This window comes from Triturus cristatus, chromosome 9, assembly GCF_964204655.1.
Source record: "Triturus cristatus chromosome 9, aTriCri1.1, whole genome shotgun sequence".
Lineage (NCBI taxonomy): Eukaryota > Metazoa > Chordata > Amphibia > Caudata > Salamandridae > Triturus > Triturus cristatus.
Window position 1 is genome coordinate 950,167,982 of NC_140592.1, and position 21,443 is coordinate 950,189,424.

At 45.0% G+C, this 21,443-nt stretch overlaps 1 protein-coding gene across 4 annotated transcripts in view; it reads right to left on the reverse strand.

Annotated features, from left to right (window-relative positions):
• LOC146799131 (cholesterol 24-hydroxylase-like) overlaps positions 1-21,443 on the reverse strand; it is a 254,690-nt gene that overhangs the window by 34,283 nt on the left and 198,964 nt on the right. For all 4 annotated transcript variants that reach the window (XM_085626570.1, XM_085626571.1, XM_085626568.1 and 1 more), the window contains exon 10: positions 17,757-17,829. In XM_085626570.1, the coding sequence (XP_085482696.1) occupies positions 17,757-17,829 (73 nt within the window). The remainder of the gene's footprint in view (positions 1-17,756; positions 17,830-21,443) is intronic.

A 21,443-nucleotide genomic window follows, 5' to 3' on the forward strand; every position in this document is an offset into this window, starting at 1 on the left:
TACCGGGGAAGGACAAGTCTAGCTGTGGGGCATATAGGCCTCATTATATATCGACCTGAAGCTGTACATTGGGATCCTGGCTGCTCAATTGTCGCCCTATATGCCGGGGCTGATAGACCCGGATCAGGCCGTGTTCTTCCCCCAGCGGCAGACCAGTGACAGCACTAAGAGGTTGCAGCACCTCATAGAGAAGGCCACGCGTATCCCAGGGGAGTATATGCTTCTTTCTATCGATGCCGAAAAGGCATTCGACCGTGTACACTGGCCCTATCTTGAACAAGTATTGATTCGCATAGGCCTAGGCACAAAGATGAGGACGCGCATCACCTGCTACCGCTCTCCTACAGCATCGGTAAGGGTCAATGGGCACACCTCCACTCCATTCCCCATCAATAGGGGCACCCGGCAGGAGTGCCCGCTGTCGCCCCTGCTATTTGCCCTCTATATGGAAACGATGGCGCAGAGGGTCCGAGAAAACGCACAAATCACAGGCATTCGCTTTGGAAGCGATGTACACACTATAGGTTTGTACGCAGATGATTTTCTTGTCACTTTAACGGACCCGGTGACCGCCCTCGGCACCTTCCTGGGGGAATTAGACTCTTTCACAGGCGTCTCCGGGGTTAAAGTTAATATAATGAAATCCACGCCTTGAACCTCTCACTTTCACCTCTGACCTTGGCATCTCTCCAGAGTAGTCATCCGATACAATGGTCTGACAGGTCAGTGCAGTACCTGGGAATCCATCTAGCCCCTACGTTGCAGGCTATAACGACAGTCAATTATGCCAAACTACATGCCCAAATCCGCTCAGATTTACAACGCTGGAAATACTACCCCATCTCCTGGCTGGCACGAATCGCGACCATTAAAATGACGATACTCCCCAAAATTCTTTACTTGTTCCAGACACTCCCTCTGCAGCCGCCCAATGGCTGGCTGAGCCGTGTACAAGCGGAACTCTCTCACTTCATTTGGCAGGGTCGTAAACCGAGACTGAAGAGAGTTGTCTTTACTTTTCCTTCCGATGATGGAGGCCTAGGGGTCCCGGATATTGCACTCTATTACAAAGCGGCACAACTTCGGTAGCTGGTTGAGTGGAGGCGCACGGAATCAGAGAAGCATTGGCTCTTCCAGGATTGTGCCATGGCTGGCACTTCTCTTATGAAGATCCCCTTCCTTAGGAAGCTGCAGAGACCCCCCCAACCTCTACGCCTCACACGCCCTATATTATCCACATGGGACCAGACCTGCAGGAAACACAACTTGACGACCTTCCCTTCCCCTCTCACGCCACTCCTTGACAACTACTTTAGCCCCGGGGCAGAGGAGATATCCTTCCCCCTGTGGAGATCTGCAGGAGTTTGCCCCTTGGGTGAACTATTTGACGCCGATGGCTTCATCTCCTTTACACAACTGTGAGCGGATTATGGCTTCCCGGAATCGGAAAGGCTACATTACCTGCAGCTGCGACACTGGGCACAGCATCCGAAAGTGAAGCCCCATGCCCAACGACGCCTTACCTCCTACGAGAGATGGCCTATCACTCGACCCTCTGACAAGAAATTGATCTCAGATCTATACAAAATGCTTCTCTCACAATACACGCATACATATCACGCTGGCCGTGTGCGCTGGGAGAGGGATCTCGGCCGAGATCTCAGCACTAAAGAGTGGGAGGGAGCGTGTTTTAGGGCACGTCACACTGCAAGTCACACAGGTCTCACTGAAACTCTAACTAAACTAGTGTATTTTTTGATATTATACTCCAGAACGCCTTCACTGGGCCGACCCCGCACATAACCAAGACTGTTGGAGGGGAAGCGGGGAACTTTAGTAAATCTCCTATGGGAGTACGAGCAGTTACAAGGCTATTGGCCTCAAGTATTGGACGAGATTGACAAACCCTGGATACAGAACTTCCTAGGTTCCATGCCTATGTTCTACTGGGCGTCCCGACCCCACTTACATATCCCCTGAGGTCTAGGAGGGGGTGGCAGATAGCGATTGTACTGGACAGAGCCACTCAAAACATACTAATACATTGGAGGTCCACCCGCATCCCCACACACACCGGGTGGCTCCAACGGATGTGGCACGTTCTGGGGATGGAGAAAATCTTGCTCACCCTGGCAGGGAAGGGTTCGACATTTAGTGACCTCTGGCGGCCATTCTTGACACTCCTAGCCCAAGAGTTCCCGGGAGCTGACATGCCCTAGATACCTTCGCCTCCTACGGCTGGCCCCTCAGGGAATGACTTCCGAGCAGGCCCGGCCTTAAGGGTGCTGCTGCGCAACGACACAGTGACAACTAAGCTATAGTGGACAGGAAGGGGGTGGTAGGAGGCTATTCTTTCATCCTTTCTCTTTCATTTCTTCTCTCTATCGGGATGGGGGTGGGTTCGTACTGGTTATTTGTTGTTAATTTACTATGCCACTATATGCACAGATTGCACGCTCCGAGTTCATTGTAACTCGCATGTGGTGCATGATTCTCATGTAGCCAACGGCCATATGGGCAGGTGTGTTATGAATAATAAATAAAAAGATTTAAACCTGAAAATGAAGGCGTTTCTAAAGTTAAGCGGATCCAGATACTTTAGTTACTCTCATTTCTTTAACTGCTGGTAACATGTAAATAAATGCTTGCCACTTTATTTAACATCATTCTGATTGTTAGTGCTCAGTAAACACTAGCCCAGCACCGCTTTTGACCAGGGGGCAGCATGTAAAGGCCAGGAGGGCCGTAAGTGGCCTTCGGGCCATACTTTAAGTATCACTGCTCCAAGTAATGCTGCTGGTGTTTATTTAGTGCCCACTGACCCAAACCATAGGTGTGTTCATGGTAAGAGGTGTGGTGCAGCAGCCAGAGTGGCTGACTCCGGACCACAGGGGCTCACGGTTCGATCCCCGGCACCGGTGCCTGGTTAGCCCAGCACCTTGTGACTCTGAGCAATATCTCACTTAATCTTCCTGACCGCCCAAGCACAGGGATACCCCACCTGAGGTTGCTGGGTGCTTTACACATGCTGGTAATCGTCATCTTGCCTTTGCATCGTATATAAACCATGTTATTGATAACAAGCAAAAGAAAATGCAACCAGACTGGAATATGAATTAATGATTAAACATCAGAAACATGCAATACACCAACAATTTATTATGATGAGAAATAATCTGTCTTGGCCACAATATCAAACCTAAAAAAGTTGGAAGAGGAGGCGGGACTAGTGATCAAACACTTTGAATTGATTGTAAGATATCATGATATGTGAACATTTTGGAGGGATCAGGGTCTGTTAGAACAGTAAGCATACTTAGATCATAAAACAGAGAAACAACAGGATGACCACTGTTTACCTTCTGCTGAAGGTTCACAAGAACGCCATGTATCCACCAGGGAGACTTATTATCTCCTCAGCGCTGTCCATTCCCAGCCAGTGGCTGGTGCACAATGGTTAAAAGAGAGTGCTAGGCCTTTGGCCAGGCCCTTTGTTTTTTTTTTAGAAATCATGGATACTTAACAGGATTTGAGAATCTGTGACAAGCATCAAACCATTAAGTTTGCCTTGAGATCGCAAATAAGATTTCTGCCTTGTGAATCCCCGACACATAAAATGGTAGTGTGGGACTACAGTACCAGGAGAAGTAAAGCGGTCCCCAGCTGCCATTCTAGGTGTTGGGGATTCTTGAGTCAGAACACCGACTCACAAAACCATGACTTTTTGTGCTTTAAAAAAAAAATACTTAAAGAAATGGGCCCCGTTGGGGGTCTCCCCCACTGTGGCCAGGGGTCTGGGTGTGACTACCCTGCATCCTTAGAGGCATTTTATTGTCATAAGTGCAGAACACATTGACTGTGTAAAAGTCCTGTAATGGCTGCTGCAAGAGATTTTTTTCTTCTGTGGCAGGTCTTGTACCATGGATCGAAAAGGGATGACGGGAGAAACGGCTCCAATCAGATTCTTTTTTTCTTTTTAATTCACTGATACTTGAATAATTGGCAAGTCCCAAACGGCAGAGATATACAAAAGTGTTAACCCTTTAAAACCTACCTACTAATTTCACCTCCGTACACAGTCTTGTAGCCTCACTCACCATACTACATTAACTATAACTTGCCCTTTCCCCATGCACTAGTTATACACTTGTATGTTACATTATTTATATTATGTGAAATCATGGCACTCACAACAACCCTTATCACATCTTATATAACATAATTTGTCATAACACAGTGCATGGTACAGTGATGAGTTATAGTTAATGTAGTGTGGGGCGTAAGGCGACAAGACTGTGTTTGGATCTGTGTGACATATTAAATGGAAGGTTGTGTGTAAATTAGAAATTTAAGTGATAACTGATAGTGGGTAGATTCTAAATTTAACCTATACCTTTAGAATTTCTTATGTTTGTATATTTTAAGTTGGGTTTGTATAGAAAGAATAAATAAGTTTTTCGTAACCATAACTTAGCTTTAACCTTTGGTTTTCCATTGAATTTAAATGGTTTATATGTTTTAATAAAAATGTGTTTCAAATCGTACTGTCGAGCGTCATTTAGTTGAGCGTTGTTAAGTGAAGTGTCATAGAATATTCAGGCACATGCATCAATGTAAAAACCGGTCGCAAACGGGCAGATTCTCAGAATCTGCTCCTTTGCGACCGGTATTTTTGCATTTGGGATGCATCATCCCAAATACAAAAATCGCTATTTAAGGAATCTCTAAATTGCGATTCCTTAAATTGCGATTGCATTTAAGAAATCCCAAATTGAGATTCCTTAAATGCAATGCATGAAAGTGAAAAAATTAGCGATTTCGCTAATAGGGGGAGCAAATTACCATGAAGTTGAACTTCATGGTAATTTGCTAAAACTTTGAAAAAAGCACTTTTGTGCATTTTTCAAAGTTTCATGTTGCGCACACACATGCCCTTAGAGCATGTGTGTGTGCAACATATGTGCACAGATCAATTTCAGAGGTGCAATAGGGTGTCATTTTGACACCCTTGCACTTGCATGAGCAATTTGCGAGTACCTACTGGTATTCGCAAATTGCTCATGCAATCTCCAATTCATTCCTATGGGCCTGGAGGCCCATAGGAATGAATGGGACGGCATTCCTTAATTGCGACTCGCAATTTGCGAGTCGCAATTAAGGAATTTATAGGAATCGCTATTTTTATAGCGATTCCTACATGCATAGGCTTTTGCAATTCCTTAAAAATCGCAATTAAGGAATCGCAAAAGTCTTTGTTGATGCATATGCCAGATTGTGGAGGACAGTGTCATGGAATGTACTATCATAGAGAGTAGTGTTGTCCAGTGGAATAAAGTGGAGCAAAGTAGAGTGGAGTGGTGTGGTGTAGTGTGCAGTGAAGTAAAGTGTTATACAGTGGTGTACTGTATAGTGGAGGGTCTTGTTGTACAGTAGTTTGAACAGGAGTTTCTAGCATAGTTTGACTGTGGTCCGTTATCTGCGCATTGCTGTGTTCAGGTTTACGCTCTTAAATATAGGTAAGTAGTCAGGGCCGGACTGGGAACCAAAACCGGCCCTGGCAAAGTGCTCGGCCGGCCCCTCGGGGCTTGGGGCTGCCGCCGAGCTCTTTGCCAGGCCCGGTTTTCGGACGATTTTGTTACAGGGCCGATTTTGCAGCTATGCTGCAAAAACGGCCCTGTAACAAAAACGGCCCCCAGGGGCCCAAAACCGGCCCCCACCCGTGCGGCGCACCGGGGGATTGCCCGGTGCCCGCTACGGCCAGTCCGGGCCTGTAAGTAGTAGGTTTTATTGTGGTTCACTACCTATGACCACTTTGTTAGAGTACAATACATACCTAATGTCCTACTATGGATAGTCTTTACCTGTATCAAAACCCTGACAGCCACTAAAACTACATTGTGAAATGAAGTGGATAGGAGTAGGAAACTGGGTACTGTTAACACTGTTTCCTCTATGGAGAGAGTTTACTCTTAACCACACTGTTTGCAGACAGTGAAACTCTCATGAGAAATACACCAGAGTGTAATAAAAAGTATCTGCTAAGAACAGTATACACTCTATATAAAACATGTCCAAAGAACATCTATTTACTTTAATTAACCACGGTCTGAAGGTGCCAAAGATCATACTACCTGCAGCTTTCATACTGTGGTGAAGACTTTACATATAAAACATCTTCTAAAGCAAAATAAACACATTACATAGGTTAGTACCTGATGCTCACAGTTTTCTAACTTACTGTACAAATTGTCATGCCCAGATGAATCAGTCAATAACTCAAGGCTGCTTACAATACATAATATGTTTTGCATAGAATGTTTGCGCTGTAGAACCAAAAACCTTTTGTGGAACATGCTGAACACAAGTTGTCAATTGTCACACAGAGTTAATCTTCAATACAAAGAATTATAATGTGTTCAATACCTCCACACACCTATGATGCATTAGGAGCACATGCGTTTTGTGAAAACCTATGTCCATTAGCTGGACACAGGCTGTACAAAATTAGGTAGAAAAGCAATATGGTAGTTATCAGCCACTATGTAAACCATAAAAAAAAATAACGGACACACTCATTTGATGATGTCATCAGTGATGTCACCAATGATGTCATCAATGATGTCATTTGAGATGTCATAGAACATGTCATGAGTGATGTATGTATATGTGAGGTCATAACCAGTGCATGGCAGGGCCGCAATTTATAGTTAGCTCTGTTAACTATAGTGAATTTCTGTGTTTTGTTTTAGTTCAAAACACTAGTGTTGTCACTGACATATTCACCTAACTCTAAAGTCATTTTATACTTTGTTTTTTTCCAGTATATATATATATTACCTTCTGGCGGTCGCCAGTAGGTAGATATAGTTAGGACCTATTTTCCATAGGAAATTCGCAACATTCTATTTGGAATAACGTTGGCGCAGATTGACGAATCTTCGCGAAATGTTCCAAATTTTGGCCAGCTCCGGTCCGCTCCTATCCTGAAAATTTCACGGTGATTCGTCAAGCGGGGGCTGAGAAAAAAGGGGGGTCCCAAAACGCGTTTTCCCCATGCATTTACCCATAGGACCTTTTGACGCAGCTACAGCTTGAACTGCTGAACGGAATTACACCAAATTTGGCAAAGAGGTAGTCCTCAGTTCAGACTTGTGCCTTTTGCTAAAATGGTGTAAATCCGTTCAGTAGTTCCTGAGAAAATTAGAGGTAAAAGTACATATATATCTGTGGCCTCGGAGGATCCGCGCACCCAGCGCGCACCCTGCCGTGCACGAGCTGTATTCTAATTGGCTGTCAACACTCCAGATCAGGAAGTGTTGGCAGCCATCTTGTGCCTCGGTAGAACCGAGGCACAAGAAACCTATAAAACAAACCCGAAAAACGCAAAAAGGGGGCAGGGTAGAAACACCCTGACCCCCTAAGCCTGCTTAGGGAGTCCCACAAGGACCCCCAGGGCCAAAAAAGCATTTTTTTAAATAAAAGATTCGCGCACCCAGCGCGAATTTCGGGCGAAAAAAAAAAAAAAGTGTGGAGCTCCCGTGCTTCTTTGGTAATTGGCCAAATCCCTGGGGCAGAATTAAAAAAAAGTGTGGGGGGGTCCCCCCACACTGCCCCGGGGACCGCCACCCCCCGGGGCTCAAAGATAGCATATGCGGGGGGGGCTCACGGCCCCCCGCAGCCACCCCCCGGGGCTTCTTGAAAATGGGTGGGGGGGCTCGTAGCTCCCCCAGCCCCGGGGACCGTTAGCCCCCGGGGCTTGAAATAATTTGGGATGGGGGGGCTCTCAGGCCCCCCCAGCCCCGGGGACCGCCACCCCCCAGGGCAACTTGTCAATGTGGGAGGGGGCCCCCCTCCTGGAGCCTTGAATAGGCCCGGGGGACCGCCACCCCCAAGGGCCGGCTCCTGCAGTGTCCCGGGGTGCCCACCCCCGGGACACTGTAGTTTGCAATGACAGGGCAGGAGTCGTGAACTCCCGCCCTGTCATTGCAAACTGCTTTGCTTCATTGAAGCGAGAGCAGGGAAACTTGCTCTTGCTTCAATGAAGCAAAGCTGATTGCTTTTCCACATGGGGAGCAGCATGTTAGCTGCTCCCCATGTGGAAAAGCAATGCCGACTCCCGCAAGATGCGAGGAGCCAGCTGGTACCGTGGGGGGATTGGGGACCCCCCCACAGCCCCCAACAGAGGCCAGGCCCCGGGGGAGGGGGTCCCTGGGGCCATAAGTGGCCTGGGAGGGGGGCCACGTGGCCACCCTCCCAGATTAAAAAAAATACAATTGCCGGCCCCGGGGGATGGGGTCCCCGGGACCTTAAAGTGGCCAGAGGAGGGTGGCTACGCAGCCCCCCTCCATAAAAAATTATAAAAAAAAAAAAAAAAGGGCCATGCCCCGGGGGATGGGTTCCCCGGGGCAAATTATGGCCTCGGGAGGGGGGCCACGTGGCCCCCTTCCCAATTTTTTATTTTTATAAACAAAAATTGGGGAGAGGCCCTGGGGGATGGGGTTCCCAGGGCCAAAAAAATGGAAAAAGAAGGGGGCCTACACAGCCCCCCTTCTAAAAAAAAAAAGAAGAAAAAAAAAAGACCGGGATCAGGACGGAGGCCACGCCCCCTCCTTACACCACTCTGCAAACGCGCCCCCTGGCGCGTTTGCAGAGGGGGAACTAATTCCCCTTGAATACTGGGGGTCCCTGGGGGCCAACTAGCCCACCAGGAACCTCCAGTATGCGCCAGGGGGCTGCGTTGCAGAGCGGTGTAATGAGGCCACGCCCCTTTTTACACCTCTCTGCAACGCAGCTCCATGGCGCTTACTGGAGGTACCTGGTGGCCTATTTGGCCGCCAGGGGACCTCAGGATTCAAGGGGACTTAAACCCCCAAATTAAAACGCGCCACGGGGCGCGTTTGCACAGTGGAGAAGGTAGGGGGTGGGGCCTGAGGTGATACTGTGCAAACACGCCCTGTGGCGCGTTTTAAGTTGGGGAATTCATCCCTCTTCAATCCAGAGGTCCCCTAGGTGCCAACTAGCCCACCAGGCCTCTGAATTGAAGAGGAATTAATTCCCCAACTTAAAACGAGCCACAGGGCGTGTTTGCACACGTCACCTCAGGCCCCGCCCCCTTCCTTCTCCATTGTACAAATATTCCTCTAAAATCAGCCGAACTACGAATTCCGATTTACTCACCTGTTATCAGGAGAGAACCCAGTGCTGCATCTTTTAGCCCAGCACTGACCGTGAAAAGAAATTCTGAGCTTACTTACCAGTAACTTGTATTTCCTTCCATAGGAATCCATTGTGTGGTTTTCACCAGAAAAGTTTCGAAGTTTCCAATTTTGAAACTTACAAATATTCCTCTAAAATCAGTTGAACTACGAATTCCGATTTACTCACCTGTTATCAGGAGAGAACCCAGTGCTGCATCTTTTAGCCCAGCACTGACCCTGAAAAGTAATTCTAAGCGTACTTACCAGTAACTTGTATTTCCTTCCATAGGAATCCATTGTGTGGTTTTCACCAGAAAAGTTTCTAGACTAAGTGTCTATTTTCACAAACTAAAAATATTCCTAAAAAATCGTCTGTATGTCTTAAACACATTCTTTCAACTGTTTACAGGAGATTGGCCAGTGCTGGATCCAGGATCCACCACTGAGTAAGAAAAAGTAATGATAACACTACTTACCTGCTAAGTGAATTTTCTGCCATAGGATAACATTGGTGATTCTATGTGAACTTTTCCAAGTGTCAACTTTTAAAATACAATAATATTCCTTAAAAATCACTACTGTAACCAAAAGACTTTTACTCAACTGTTTACAGGAGATGTCCAAGGACTGAATCTAGGATCCAGTTCTCTGGTTAGAAAAGTAATCCATAAAGTAACTAATTGCATTTGACTAGAAATTCCCATTGAGCTCAATGTTGCATTGTGTTTGAAATTGTGTTGCCCATTGCAACAACTGTAACTACTGTACTTAAAAGTTTATTGCCTATTTGCAAAGTATTTAAACTAAAGTAATTCATTCTGAGAAAGTATATTTTGTATTGTAATGTATAATGTAATTAAAAAAATAAAATATCTAAAAATAAACAGTTCACAAAATGTAGTCAATAAGTATCAAAATAATCAGTATAACAATTAATACATTAAAAAATTTCATTTACAAAACCTTTGAAATTCACCGAAAAAACCATAGGTTTCAGGCCTGATATAGTTAGGAATTAGCATTTAAAAAACGTTTGAAATTCACTGAAAAAAAAACATAGGTTTCAGGCCTGATATAGTTAGGAATTAGCATTTAAAAAACCTTTGAAATTCACTGAAAAAACGATAGGTTTCAGGCCTGATATAGTTAGGAATTAGCATTTAAAAAACCTTAGAAATTCACTGAAAAAACAATAGGTTTTAGGGGTGTTATAGCTAGCTGGACATTTCACTCGAACAAAACCATTGAAATTCCTCCGATATAGTTAGTTGTACTAACTACATCTCGCGCGCCCGCAATCCACTGCTGATGATGTCACATATTGCATAATTCATGACATGGTCAGTGACATCACTGATGACATCTCAAATGACATCAGCTCTTTTTTTTTTAATTTGGATAAAGTTGAACAGCATAGATAATATCTTCTATAAACTTATAAACAGTTTAAAATGTTTAAGGGTTTTTCACGGTGCGCGCACCCCACGATTTTTTGAAAAACAAATAAATGTTTTTTTCACCCTTCGGGGTCCTTCAGGGACCCCCTGACAAAGGCTAGGGGGTCAGGAACTCTCTACCTTGCCCCCTTTTCACGTTCTCGACCTTTCTTTTTCACTGTCACACACAAAATGGCGTCCGACACTTCCTGATTTCGACCGATTGGAATGTTGACTGACATCTAACCACCAATCAGAATTACGCTCGCGGACATTTGGTGCGCGCACGGTGCGCGCATATAGATATTTATGTACTTTTAACTGCAATTTTCTCAGGAACTACTGAACAGATTGACACCATATATGCAAAAGGCACATGCCTGACCTCAGGACTACCTCTTTGCCAAATTTCAAGTAATTCTGTTCAGCCGTTCGGGCTATACCTTCGACTAAAGGTCCTATGGGAAAATGCATGGTGAAAACGCGTTTTGGGACCCCCCTTTTTTCTCAGCCCCCGCTTGACGAATCACCCCGAGACTTTCAGGGTAGGAGCTGAGTGGAGCGCTACATTAGTTTTGAAAATTTCACGAAGATAAGTCAACCGGCGCCAAAGTTATTCAAAATAGAATTTTCAGATTTCCTATGGGAACTCGGTCCTAACTATAACTATCTACTGGCCGCCAGTAGAATATTATATATATATATATATATATATATATATATATATATATATATATATATATCCGTAGCTTGCTGCAAGAGCAGCCCCCAGGCCTGCAACGTTGGTGCTGTCAGTGGCGGCAGCAGCCACTGTGATATAATCCAAATCTTATACTCCAATAGAATCCAGGAATAAGAAGACAGGAAACCGCACAAATCCTTTATTGTGCGCTAGCTTTAGAAGGACGACGCGTTTCGGCGTTTGCCTTTGTCAAGTGAGAAAGATATATATATATATATTTTTTTCGCGTTTCGGCTTTGCAGCTACCGTGAGAAAGGCTGCAAAGCCGAAACGCGTCGGTTGACAGACTGGCTCTGTTCGTGAAATAAACTGGAGAAACAAGGATTGATGTGTGCGACTGAACTTTGTGGGAAAATTAACTTTGGCCTTGGGTCCGGCCCGCAGTCTGCACCCGCTGTTGAGCGATCTGGCGCCACTGACCTCATTGCTGTTGAAATTGATATATATATATATATATATATATATATATGTAGATAGAGATAGAGATATTTATTTCAGAGTGGCGGCAGCTACCCTGTAGTTATAGTTAGGGTTACCAGAGAAAGGAATTCTGCAGAATTTGGGTTGCTAATAACTTTGTGCTCATTAGATGAGGCCAGTGCTTAAGTTGAGCCAGTGGTTTCTGGTGCTCGGCACTGTCACTTAATTGTCAGCACCGTCTTTAGTGACAGTCTACCACAAGTGTGTTTCATATGTCAAAATACATAAATATAGCCTGAATTGTATCACTTGTAGGAGTGAGATATGTAGTTGTGTTGGTACTGTCATTGGCAGCCCTGGGAGGGGCAATGGGTGGTGCAGGCTGCCGTAGCCTCCCGAGATGGGCCTTGGCACGTACTTTTTTACAAATGAAGCTCTGGATGAGGCACATTGTGCGGGATATTTAAAGAGAAAGATTCCAAAAAGGTAATAGAAATGTGAAGAAAAGGGAAACGGTGCGACTCATAGCAAAAGAACACAGGATTTCCTGCCATAAAGAAGCCTCTTAGAAACACCACAAATTCCCGGAAATTAACTAGTCCATAAATAATCACCCCTGATTAATGTCAAACTGAACTCTCAGAACCGTTTTATGATCTAGAAAAAGAGGGCAACTGCCCAGTGCCCCTACCTTTCAAATGCCTCCCTGGTAAAGTGGTAAGGGCAGTCTAAGCCTTCTGTAATTTACCTTCACAGAAGTTTAGTGCACATGCTCGACCTTAACTCTCGCAATCTGAGGCAGCGGGTTGTAATTACAATCACAAAGGACCTTTCTGCTTTAGGTCTCTCGCCTTACTTCACATTACATCTTCTACTTCACCCTTCTCTCTTGATCTTTCTCTCCTTTCACAGCTCGCGCCACCTCACCAAATTCTACCTCACTACTCTCTCAAAACACCACTCACTAGGCCTCTATCATGACCTCAACTCTCTCTACTGCAGTCTGTGCCAATCTCTACAACCCTACTTTTAACTCTACCTCTTACAACCCTCTCTGTGTTTAACCTCCCCCCGCTCACAAGCTCACCCCAGTCTTTCGACTTCACCTCTTTTCTCTCTAAACATCATTTTCTTTCTACCATTCAACTCTTCTTTTACCTTTCTTTGGCCCTCACTACTCTCTTTACCTGACCTGCCTTTAAATACCTCTTCTGATTTTACCCCTCTCTGGTTTACCACTCTCCCTGTCTTGCATAGTTATACCTTTCTCACTGTCTCACCGATGGGTGTATCTCTGCCTCTACCTCACATCTCTTTCTATTTTATCATTCATGCCTTACCCCTCAGTGTACCCATCCCTCTAACCCTCTCATTCTAAACTTTAGTCTCGCTCTCTGTCTTACTTTGCTCTTATCTGCACCTCTCTCTCTTCCTACCTTTTTAAGTTTCTACCACTCTGTATAACTTGGTTTCTTTTCACCTTTCTGTTTATTTTATGTCTTCTCTTACCTCACCTATCCCTCTACCACAACTCTATCTCTAACTTCCGTCTCCCTCAACATCACCTCTCGTGCTACACTGCTCTCTCTCCAATATCTCTCTCTCCCAGTAGAATGGCATTTTTGTATAATGCAATATTTATGTAAGACTTTATTTTTGTATTTGATATTCTGACATAGAACCATATCCAAGCAGCTTGAACTTTCGCTGTTTTTGCGTACCCCATTTCCCCATGTGGAAAAGGATATACCACAAGTATGTGTTATGTCTACAGTCTTTGTATAGCGATATTGACTTAGGCTGTTTGCAAAATGTGTTTCCACAAGCAAAGGAACCGTCAGGATAGGTGACTTGAAACATTGCTCTTGGAAACATGTAAATAGACGTAAGAAGAGCTAAGTGTTAATATGTGATTGTAGATAGGAGTGAGTGAGGAGTGAGAAAAATTAGGAGGAAGAGCAAGGTGGAAGATAGAGTTAAGAACAGCCAGTGGCGAAAGGTATGGGGAGGATAAAGGGAATTAGAGAGATGCATGGATGTGGTGAGATAATGTGATCAAAGTGAGGTGGGGACAGAAGTAAGAGGACAAATGGCAGATGTAATAACTGAGGTGGGTGAATGGAAAAGCACAGAAATGCAGGTGAGCGAAGCAAGTAAAGGGGAGGGGCAGAGAAGTGAGAGTGAAACAAGTGGAAGTTAGTGAAGATGGGAGAGAGGGATGAGAAGAAGTCAAAAGTAGACATGATAGCAAGAATGGAAGAGAAGGAGGTAAAAGTAAGACAGAGAAGTGTAGAAAGAGGTGAAAGAAGTATAAAAGGTGCAAGAATAACATATTTAGTACATTTCTCTATTGGTCCTGGTATATGCTATATTCAAATGCAATTCAAAATAGCAATCATGCAAAGTATAACATTTTTGCCAATATCATCTTCAGTGTCCATCAGCCCCTATGTCTTCATTCCCATTTCCCCCAACATTCCATCTGAGATTGCTTCCATATGCCTTTGTCAGTATGTGTTTAACAACCAGCCTCCCCACCCCAACAAACTCCCCACCCCCCTCACTACCACCACCACAGAGGATGGTTTCTCTTCTGCATATTACCGGATTGCTTCCTGGTATTCCTTCCTGATCATCAAAAGCACCACAGGTGGGAGGACTGGTAAGTCACAGATACCAAGTGTAATATTTCAGCTGCAAACTCCTTATATTATTGCAACGTTGCTAATAGTCTTCTCCCATGTTATTCCGGAGGCGGTTCTGTTCTCACACATTTTTACCTACCTTCCTGGTTCATCACTACGGAAGGGGTCCTAATCCTGAATGTTCAAGTACCGGGCACTGTGCCATGGACAGAGGATCATACTCGCCCTGGAGTGTGCCTTTCTCTTCTTTATTCCGCATTTCCCTTACTGGTAATAGTGGTTGGCAGTATATTTGGCAACATCAGTATATTTGGGAATGATGTGGAAGAGAGGGCAATCAATCAATCAGGGAGTTTATAAAGTGAGCTACTCACCCATGAGGGTCTCAAGGCGCTTGGTGGGGGGGTGCAGCTCTGGATCAGTTGCAGAGCCAGGTCTTGAGGTCCTTCCTGAAAGTATGCAGGGCAAGGGAGCGTCTGATGTTCACAGGGAGCTCGTTCCAGGTGTTGGCTGCGATGCAGGAAAAGGCTCTCCCATCTGTTCGGTTTCTGCGGATGCGGGGGACCTCTGCCAGGGCAAGGTCGGCGGTGCGGAGGTTCCTCTTGGGTACGTGGAAGGATACTCTCTCGTTGAGGTATTTGGGTCCGATGTTGTGGAGGGATTTGTAGGCGTGGGTGAGGTGTTTGAAGATGACCCTCTTCTCGACGGGGAGCCAGTGGAGGTCTCGTAGGTATTGGGTCATGTGTTCGTGACGCGGTGTCTCGAGGACGAGTCTGGCTGCGGCGTTCTGGATGGTTTGGAGTTTGTGTAGAAGAGTTCTGTTGATTCCGGCGTATAGGGCGCTGCCGTAGTCCAGTCTGCTGGTTATGAGCGCGTGGGTGACGGTCCTTCTGCAGTTCAGGGGGATCCATTTGAAGGTCTTACGGAGGATGCGCAGGCAGTTGAAACTAGTGGAAGCGACGGCGTTGATCTGGCGGTTCATGGAGAGGGAGGAGTCGAGGATAATGCCGAGGTTTCATGCGTGGTCTGTAGGGGTGGGTGGATTCCGGAGGGAGGAGGGCCACCAGGTGTTGTCCCAGGCGGAGGTGCAGGGTCTGAGGATGAGGACCTCGGTCTTCTCCGAGTTAAGCTTGAAGCAGATGTCCTTCATCCATGCTGCAACGTTCTTCATTCCTTCCTGTAAGCCGAGTCTGGTGTCTTCTGGTTTCTTCGTGAGTGAGAGGATGAGCTGGGTGTCATCGGCGTAGGATAGAATGCTGAGCCCATGCTGTCTGACAATAGCGGCAAGGGGGACCATGTAGATGTTGAAGAATGTGGGGCTGAGCCATGATCCTTGGGGTACTCCACAGTTGATATCGGTGAGTTCGGAGAGGAAAGGAGGGAGTCTGATCCTCTGGGTTCTGCCGGGGAGAAAGGATTGGATCCAGTCGAGGGCGGCTCCTTGAATCCCTGCGTTGTGAAGTCCGGCTGCGAGTGTGCGATGTGAAATGGTATCGAAGGCTGCAGAGAGGTCTAGGAGGATGAGGGCCGCAGTGTGTCCCTGGTCGAGTAGCATGCAGATGTCATCAGTGGTGGCAAGGAGGACGGTCTCGGTGCTATGGTTGCTGCAGAATCCAGACTGGGAGGCGTCTAGGGTGGAGTTCTCTTCGATGAAAGCGGTCAGCTGGGTGTTTACGAGTCTCACGGTGACTTTGGCCAGGAAGGGGAGGAGAGAGATGGGCTGGTAGTTTTTCAGGTCCGTTGGATCAGCGGTTGGTTTCTTGAGGAAGAGTTAACCCTCTGACCGCTTCCAGTTGTTTGGGAAGTTGCCGGATCTGAAGGAGGTGTTGATGATCCGTCCTGGTTCGGGTGCGAAGGCGGCGGCGGCCCTCTGGAAAATGTGCGGTGGGCAGGGGTCCGCTGGGGCTCCTGAGTGGGTTATCTTCATTGTCGCGGTGATGTGTTCGAAGGTGGCGGGATTCCAGGTCATGATGTATGGCTTATCGGCGGCCGTGGGGGGGGGGGTGGTGATTTCTAGTGCCTGTTCGCTGAAGTTGTCGTCGAGGACCTTGATCTTCAGATGGAAGTAGGAGCTGAGCTTGTCGCAGAGTTCCTGGGAAGGTGTGACGTACAAGGCTTCGCTGGGGGGTTTTGTGAACTGCTGTATGACGTTGAACAGTTTCTTGGCAGGGCAGGGACTCATATTGGACTCATCACCAGCCAGAAACCTGACACTTTAGTTATGATTGCTCTTGGATAATCCAGAGCTTAAGTATGAATTAAACAAATCACGTTTTAATTACTATTTAGCTCCCTTTATCAGGAATGTCTGACATTCAATTACACATGGTCCACAAGTATTGGATCCATGGTAGATTTTCATAATAACTACCGACAATCTAAAAGACCCAAATGACATTCATTGTTGGCAAATGCACTGCCTGTGGCTGTCCTGAAAATCTGACATGAATTGAATCCTTGTGGACCAATATTGGATGTCTTTGAGAGATATATATATATATTATATATATATAAAAGTGAATACAATTTTTTGCCTTGATGACATGGGGAGAGGTGTGGTTCAGCGGCCAGAGAGGCTGACTCCACAGCGTGGGGCTCATGTTTCTATCCCCGGCGCCGGCTGCAGCTCAGCTCAGCATAATGTGACTCTGGGCAATAGCTGACTCCATCTCCTCGACGGCCACCAGCGCCTGGATTTCCTTAGGGGTGATAAGTCGTGCTTTACAAATCTGGAATTATAATTTTACCTTATCAGACAAGCCAAATGGATATCAGCAGTAAAACATTCACTCTCATCGGAGAAAATGCACTTATCAAAGTTCAAAACGTAGACTTTTGTGAAAATATATGTCCCTTTTGACAATAATGATAGTTATGGGGGTGTGGCCTGAGTGACCAAGACCTGCTCCTGTCGCCTAACTAATTATCCAACATCATCTGGCCTGACAGCGCTCATTGGAAGTATTGTGAGAGAGGGGTGGACTGGTGTGCTGACCAGAAAAAGACGAACTAAGAGGCACGGGGATACCCCCGAAAACATGATAAGCTATGGGGCGGTTGGTGGGCACATCATGGACTAACAGAGTAACGATGTTGACATTTGATGATGCATGTACTATGTCTACATATCTGATTCATAATGTGGTGGTACTGATTGATTGTTGGTGGGTGATGCTGCAAACTGATACAAAATGGCTATTAAAAAAAATAATGACAGTTATAGTTTAAGAACGAGAGTCATCTTTTTATTCAGGTGGTGTCGCCTTCTTTGCACATATACTTTAAAATATTTCTCTCAGACATGACAAAGACTTACTGAGCCCTTATTTGTGGGAGCCTCGCCAGTTCCATGATTGTGAAGGCCAGTTGGTTGGCTGTGGTCTCCTGACCTGTGTGATTTAAAACATTCAATCCAATCATTAGTGGGATCTTTTCAGATGGAAAAATCGCCCACATAGTAAAATCAGTGTTCTTTGCTAACAGCAAAAAGTTAAAGATTATTTTAAAGCACAATTTAGGCTATCTATCCTTTTTGTAAAAGCCCAAATGTCAATGATAATGTCATTGCTTTTTAGTTTGGCACTAGGGGAACAACTATTGCATTATTTCTCCATGAAAATGGGTCATATAGCAGGAGGATAAAAGATTTAACGCATATCCTTGTTCTGCCATGCTTCTTTTGCTTTTCATGCAAGGAACAGCGACCACTAGTGTAAGACTGGCATAGCAACCTTCTTTCAGGCAAAATTATGTTTTATTGACATCATCTTATAGTAGAAGCCACTCAAGAGGCACACATTCCTAGCAAAATGAGATGAAGAAGTTCATTGATTGCAATTCTTTGTTATGTAAATAATTATGAGGAATTCAGGAGGAAGTGAAGATGAAGTTATGCCTCCTTTCTAGGGTTCCACTAGTCATGACAACCCAACTAGGATGGTCCCCCTAAGCACTTGGTTGCCTTGCTACTGGAGCAGGAGGGGACAGCCATCAGACAAGAAGAGATCAGGTCTCCATGCTTCAGTTTGGATACGTTGATCTTCCTCACTGGCCAATCCTGTAGGCAAAGTCACTGTGACTCTGTGTTACTTTCATCACTGTTGACACCAATCTCCCAGGTTACAACACGTTCCATTCATCTACCTACCAAACCAAGCTCCCGCTCCTGGCGAGAAAAAGCTGAAGTTGCTAGAATCCTGGATTGGTGGCTGAAGCCTACAAACCCTGGAGCTTGAGTGCCAATCCCCTCAGTGCTTCAGAAATGCTGTTTGCATACACAGAGAATCTTGATTTCATAAAAGACAACGGATGCTAACATTATGCGATAACCTGTTATTGCTGCCTGACATGCAGCCCTTTAGAGAACTTAAAATACATCATAAACAAAACATTACAGTTTTAGAACAGTCAAGACAGTATATAACTCCGTGTCACTAAGTATAGTCTTCTTTTAGGCTGTGACTAAAACCAAAGATGCTCCTTGTCTTGACTGAAAATCGTTCTTCCTGCAAATAAATATCTGAAAGAGAGAAGAAACCAAGTAATACCACAAAAACTCTTTCTGAAGTCAATAAATATTTACCTCTGAAAAGAAACATATGAAGTTAATGATACAATCACAATAAATCATTGTTTGCAACCTTAATTATACATATGAAATGAAACCAAATGGGAGTGGTGGGTTGGATAATGTTAGTCTCTGTTGTCTTTTATGGGATCAAGATTCTCTCTGTAAGTAAACTGGAGAATTACTGTTTCATTACAAGACCTCAGACTACCATTATGCATGTTTAAAGCTCCTCAGCACCACACTACTCACATGCTCCACTGGTTTAAGATAAAAGCTCGTAAACGTGCTAGCACTTGACCAGTCTCCCCCTTTCAGAATATCTGCAAGTGTACCACCTGCACAAAACACTTTACTGGACATCGCAACCCCAGATGAGTGTGCCCCAAACTCGGATAATTCAATTCCTGCTTCGGACATTACTGCTCTTACCCACAGTGAAATAGTTGCTGTTGAAACTGCCCCATAGGGCTTTAAATAGGAAATTAACAACTGATCCTCACCATCTGGTCTAAATTCCAACATTCTTTGCTAATAAACCCTCATGTAACTCACTACACACAATTTCTTGCAATCTTTAAAAAAGGGATAAAATATGTTTTCAGGCATGGTTTTAGTTCTTTTCCAAATCTCAAAGTACACCCCATCCGGGTATTCAAACCTATTAAATACTTCTAATGCCTTAACATCAGAGACTCTTCTAAAAGAGATTAGACAGAGTAGAGTTGCAAACTTCTGCAATATTTGTCTCCTAGAAAGATATAAATTATCAGGCCAGGAGACAAAAAGGTGAAAAACAAGATTAACATTATCATACCTTGTCATAGGTGGTCACCTAAGTCTTATCCCCATCATTACTCTGCAAACCAAAGTATCGCTACCAACAGCAAAGTCATTTACCAAGGAATGTCCTGCCGAAACACTAGATCTATAACGGTTAACAGTTCTATAAGACCAGCCTGATTTGAACAACTCAGCAAGGTAGTTTGCCATGTCTACTGCAGGAGCCTCTACGGGATCCAAATTAATCTGCAAGCACTAACTACACTACATCCTCTATACTCCTGTGTATCCTTTCCAGGTACCTGGGGCCCATGACTCATCCAATAGATTTTTAGCCTCTCCCAAAAGGCCAGAGTATCTACCAAATTTCCTGAAATCCTCTGAACAAGAAGGTTCAAGTTTCCGTCTACCACTAAAGGCTGCTCCTATCCTTCCTGCCCTAACAAACGGCCTAGACTCCCTGGATTCAAAAGGAGGACCTCTACTGCTAGTTCCATTACTTCAGGGTAACAAGCTTTCAGTCGGTGTTGTCCCTAAAGAATCTTGAGTTCCAATCTGCTCGCTTGTTTCGATGACCTGGGATAAACTGCTTTCAAGAGAATTTTGTGATCCCAACAAAAATACCAAATGCCCTCGCTAGATCTGCAAGTTGTTTCGATCTTGCTCCCACTAGAGGATTGATATATGATACAGCTGTGAAATTGTCCATCCGGATCAATATCACGCTGTTTGCTAAAAGAGAACTGAAACTCATCAAAACCTTCAGCCCTGCTAACATTTCCAAACAATTTATGTGTAAGGATAGCTTCTCCTTGGAACATTTCCCCCCAGTTTCTACATCCCCTAATCTTTCTCCCCAACCAAGGTTGCTTACATCTGACTATACAGTAATTTACGGAACATTCCCAAATATTGCTTTGCTGTTCCAGCTCTCCAGGTTGTTCAACTACCAATGTAAGTCCTTTCGAGCTTCCTGGGACAGGGGAATTACATCTGCATACCAAAGACATTTCCGCAAACCTAGGGATTTCAGTCTCTGAAGAGCCCTGTAATGCAAAGGACCTGAGGAAATGGCCTGAATGGAGTATGGCAAAGGTCCTAGCACTCTTGCTAGACCCCTTGTAGTCACAAATTCCTTCACCAGAACCTGAGCTATCTCCTTCTTGATCTTTGCCATTTTTCCCTGAGAGAGACAAAGCTGGGTCAGAGTAGTATCCACCTGAAATCCCAGAAATTCAAAATTCTTGTTAGAGCCATGATTGACTTCTCCAGATTGATAATGAACCCTAAGGCCTTTAAGAGATAAGTTGACCACTTCATGTGCTTCAGCAATTCCCCCTGATCCTGAGACATCAGTAACATGTTGTCTAGATAAATCAATAAACGTACTCCCTTCTTTCTCAAGAAAACAACTACAGGACGCAGTACCTTGGTGAAACACCAAGGGGCTGATGATAGACCAAAGGTAAGACAGGAGAACTGGTACAAAATACCTCTCTAGCTGAACCCTAAATACTTCTGTGAATCTAGGTCAATGGGAATTGTGAAGTAGGTGTCTTTCAGATCCAACTTCACACACCAGTTTTTTGCATGTAAAATGTCTTGCAGAGGATGGATCTCCTCCATCTTGAAGTGCCTGTAAATCAAAAACCT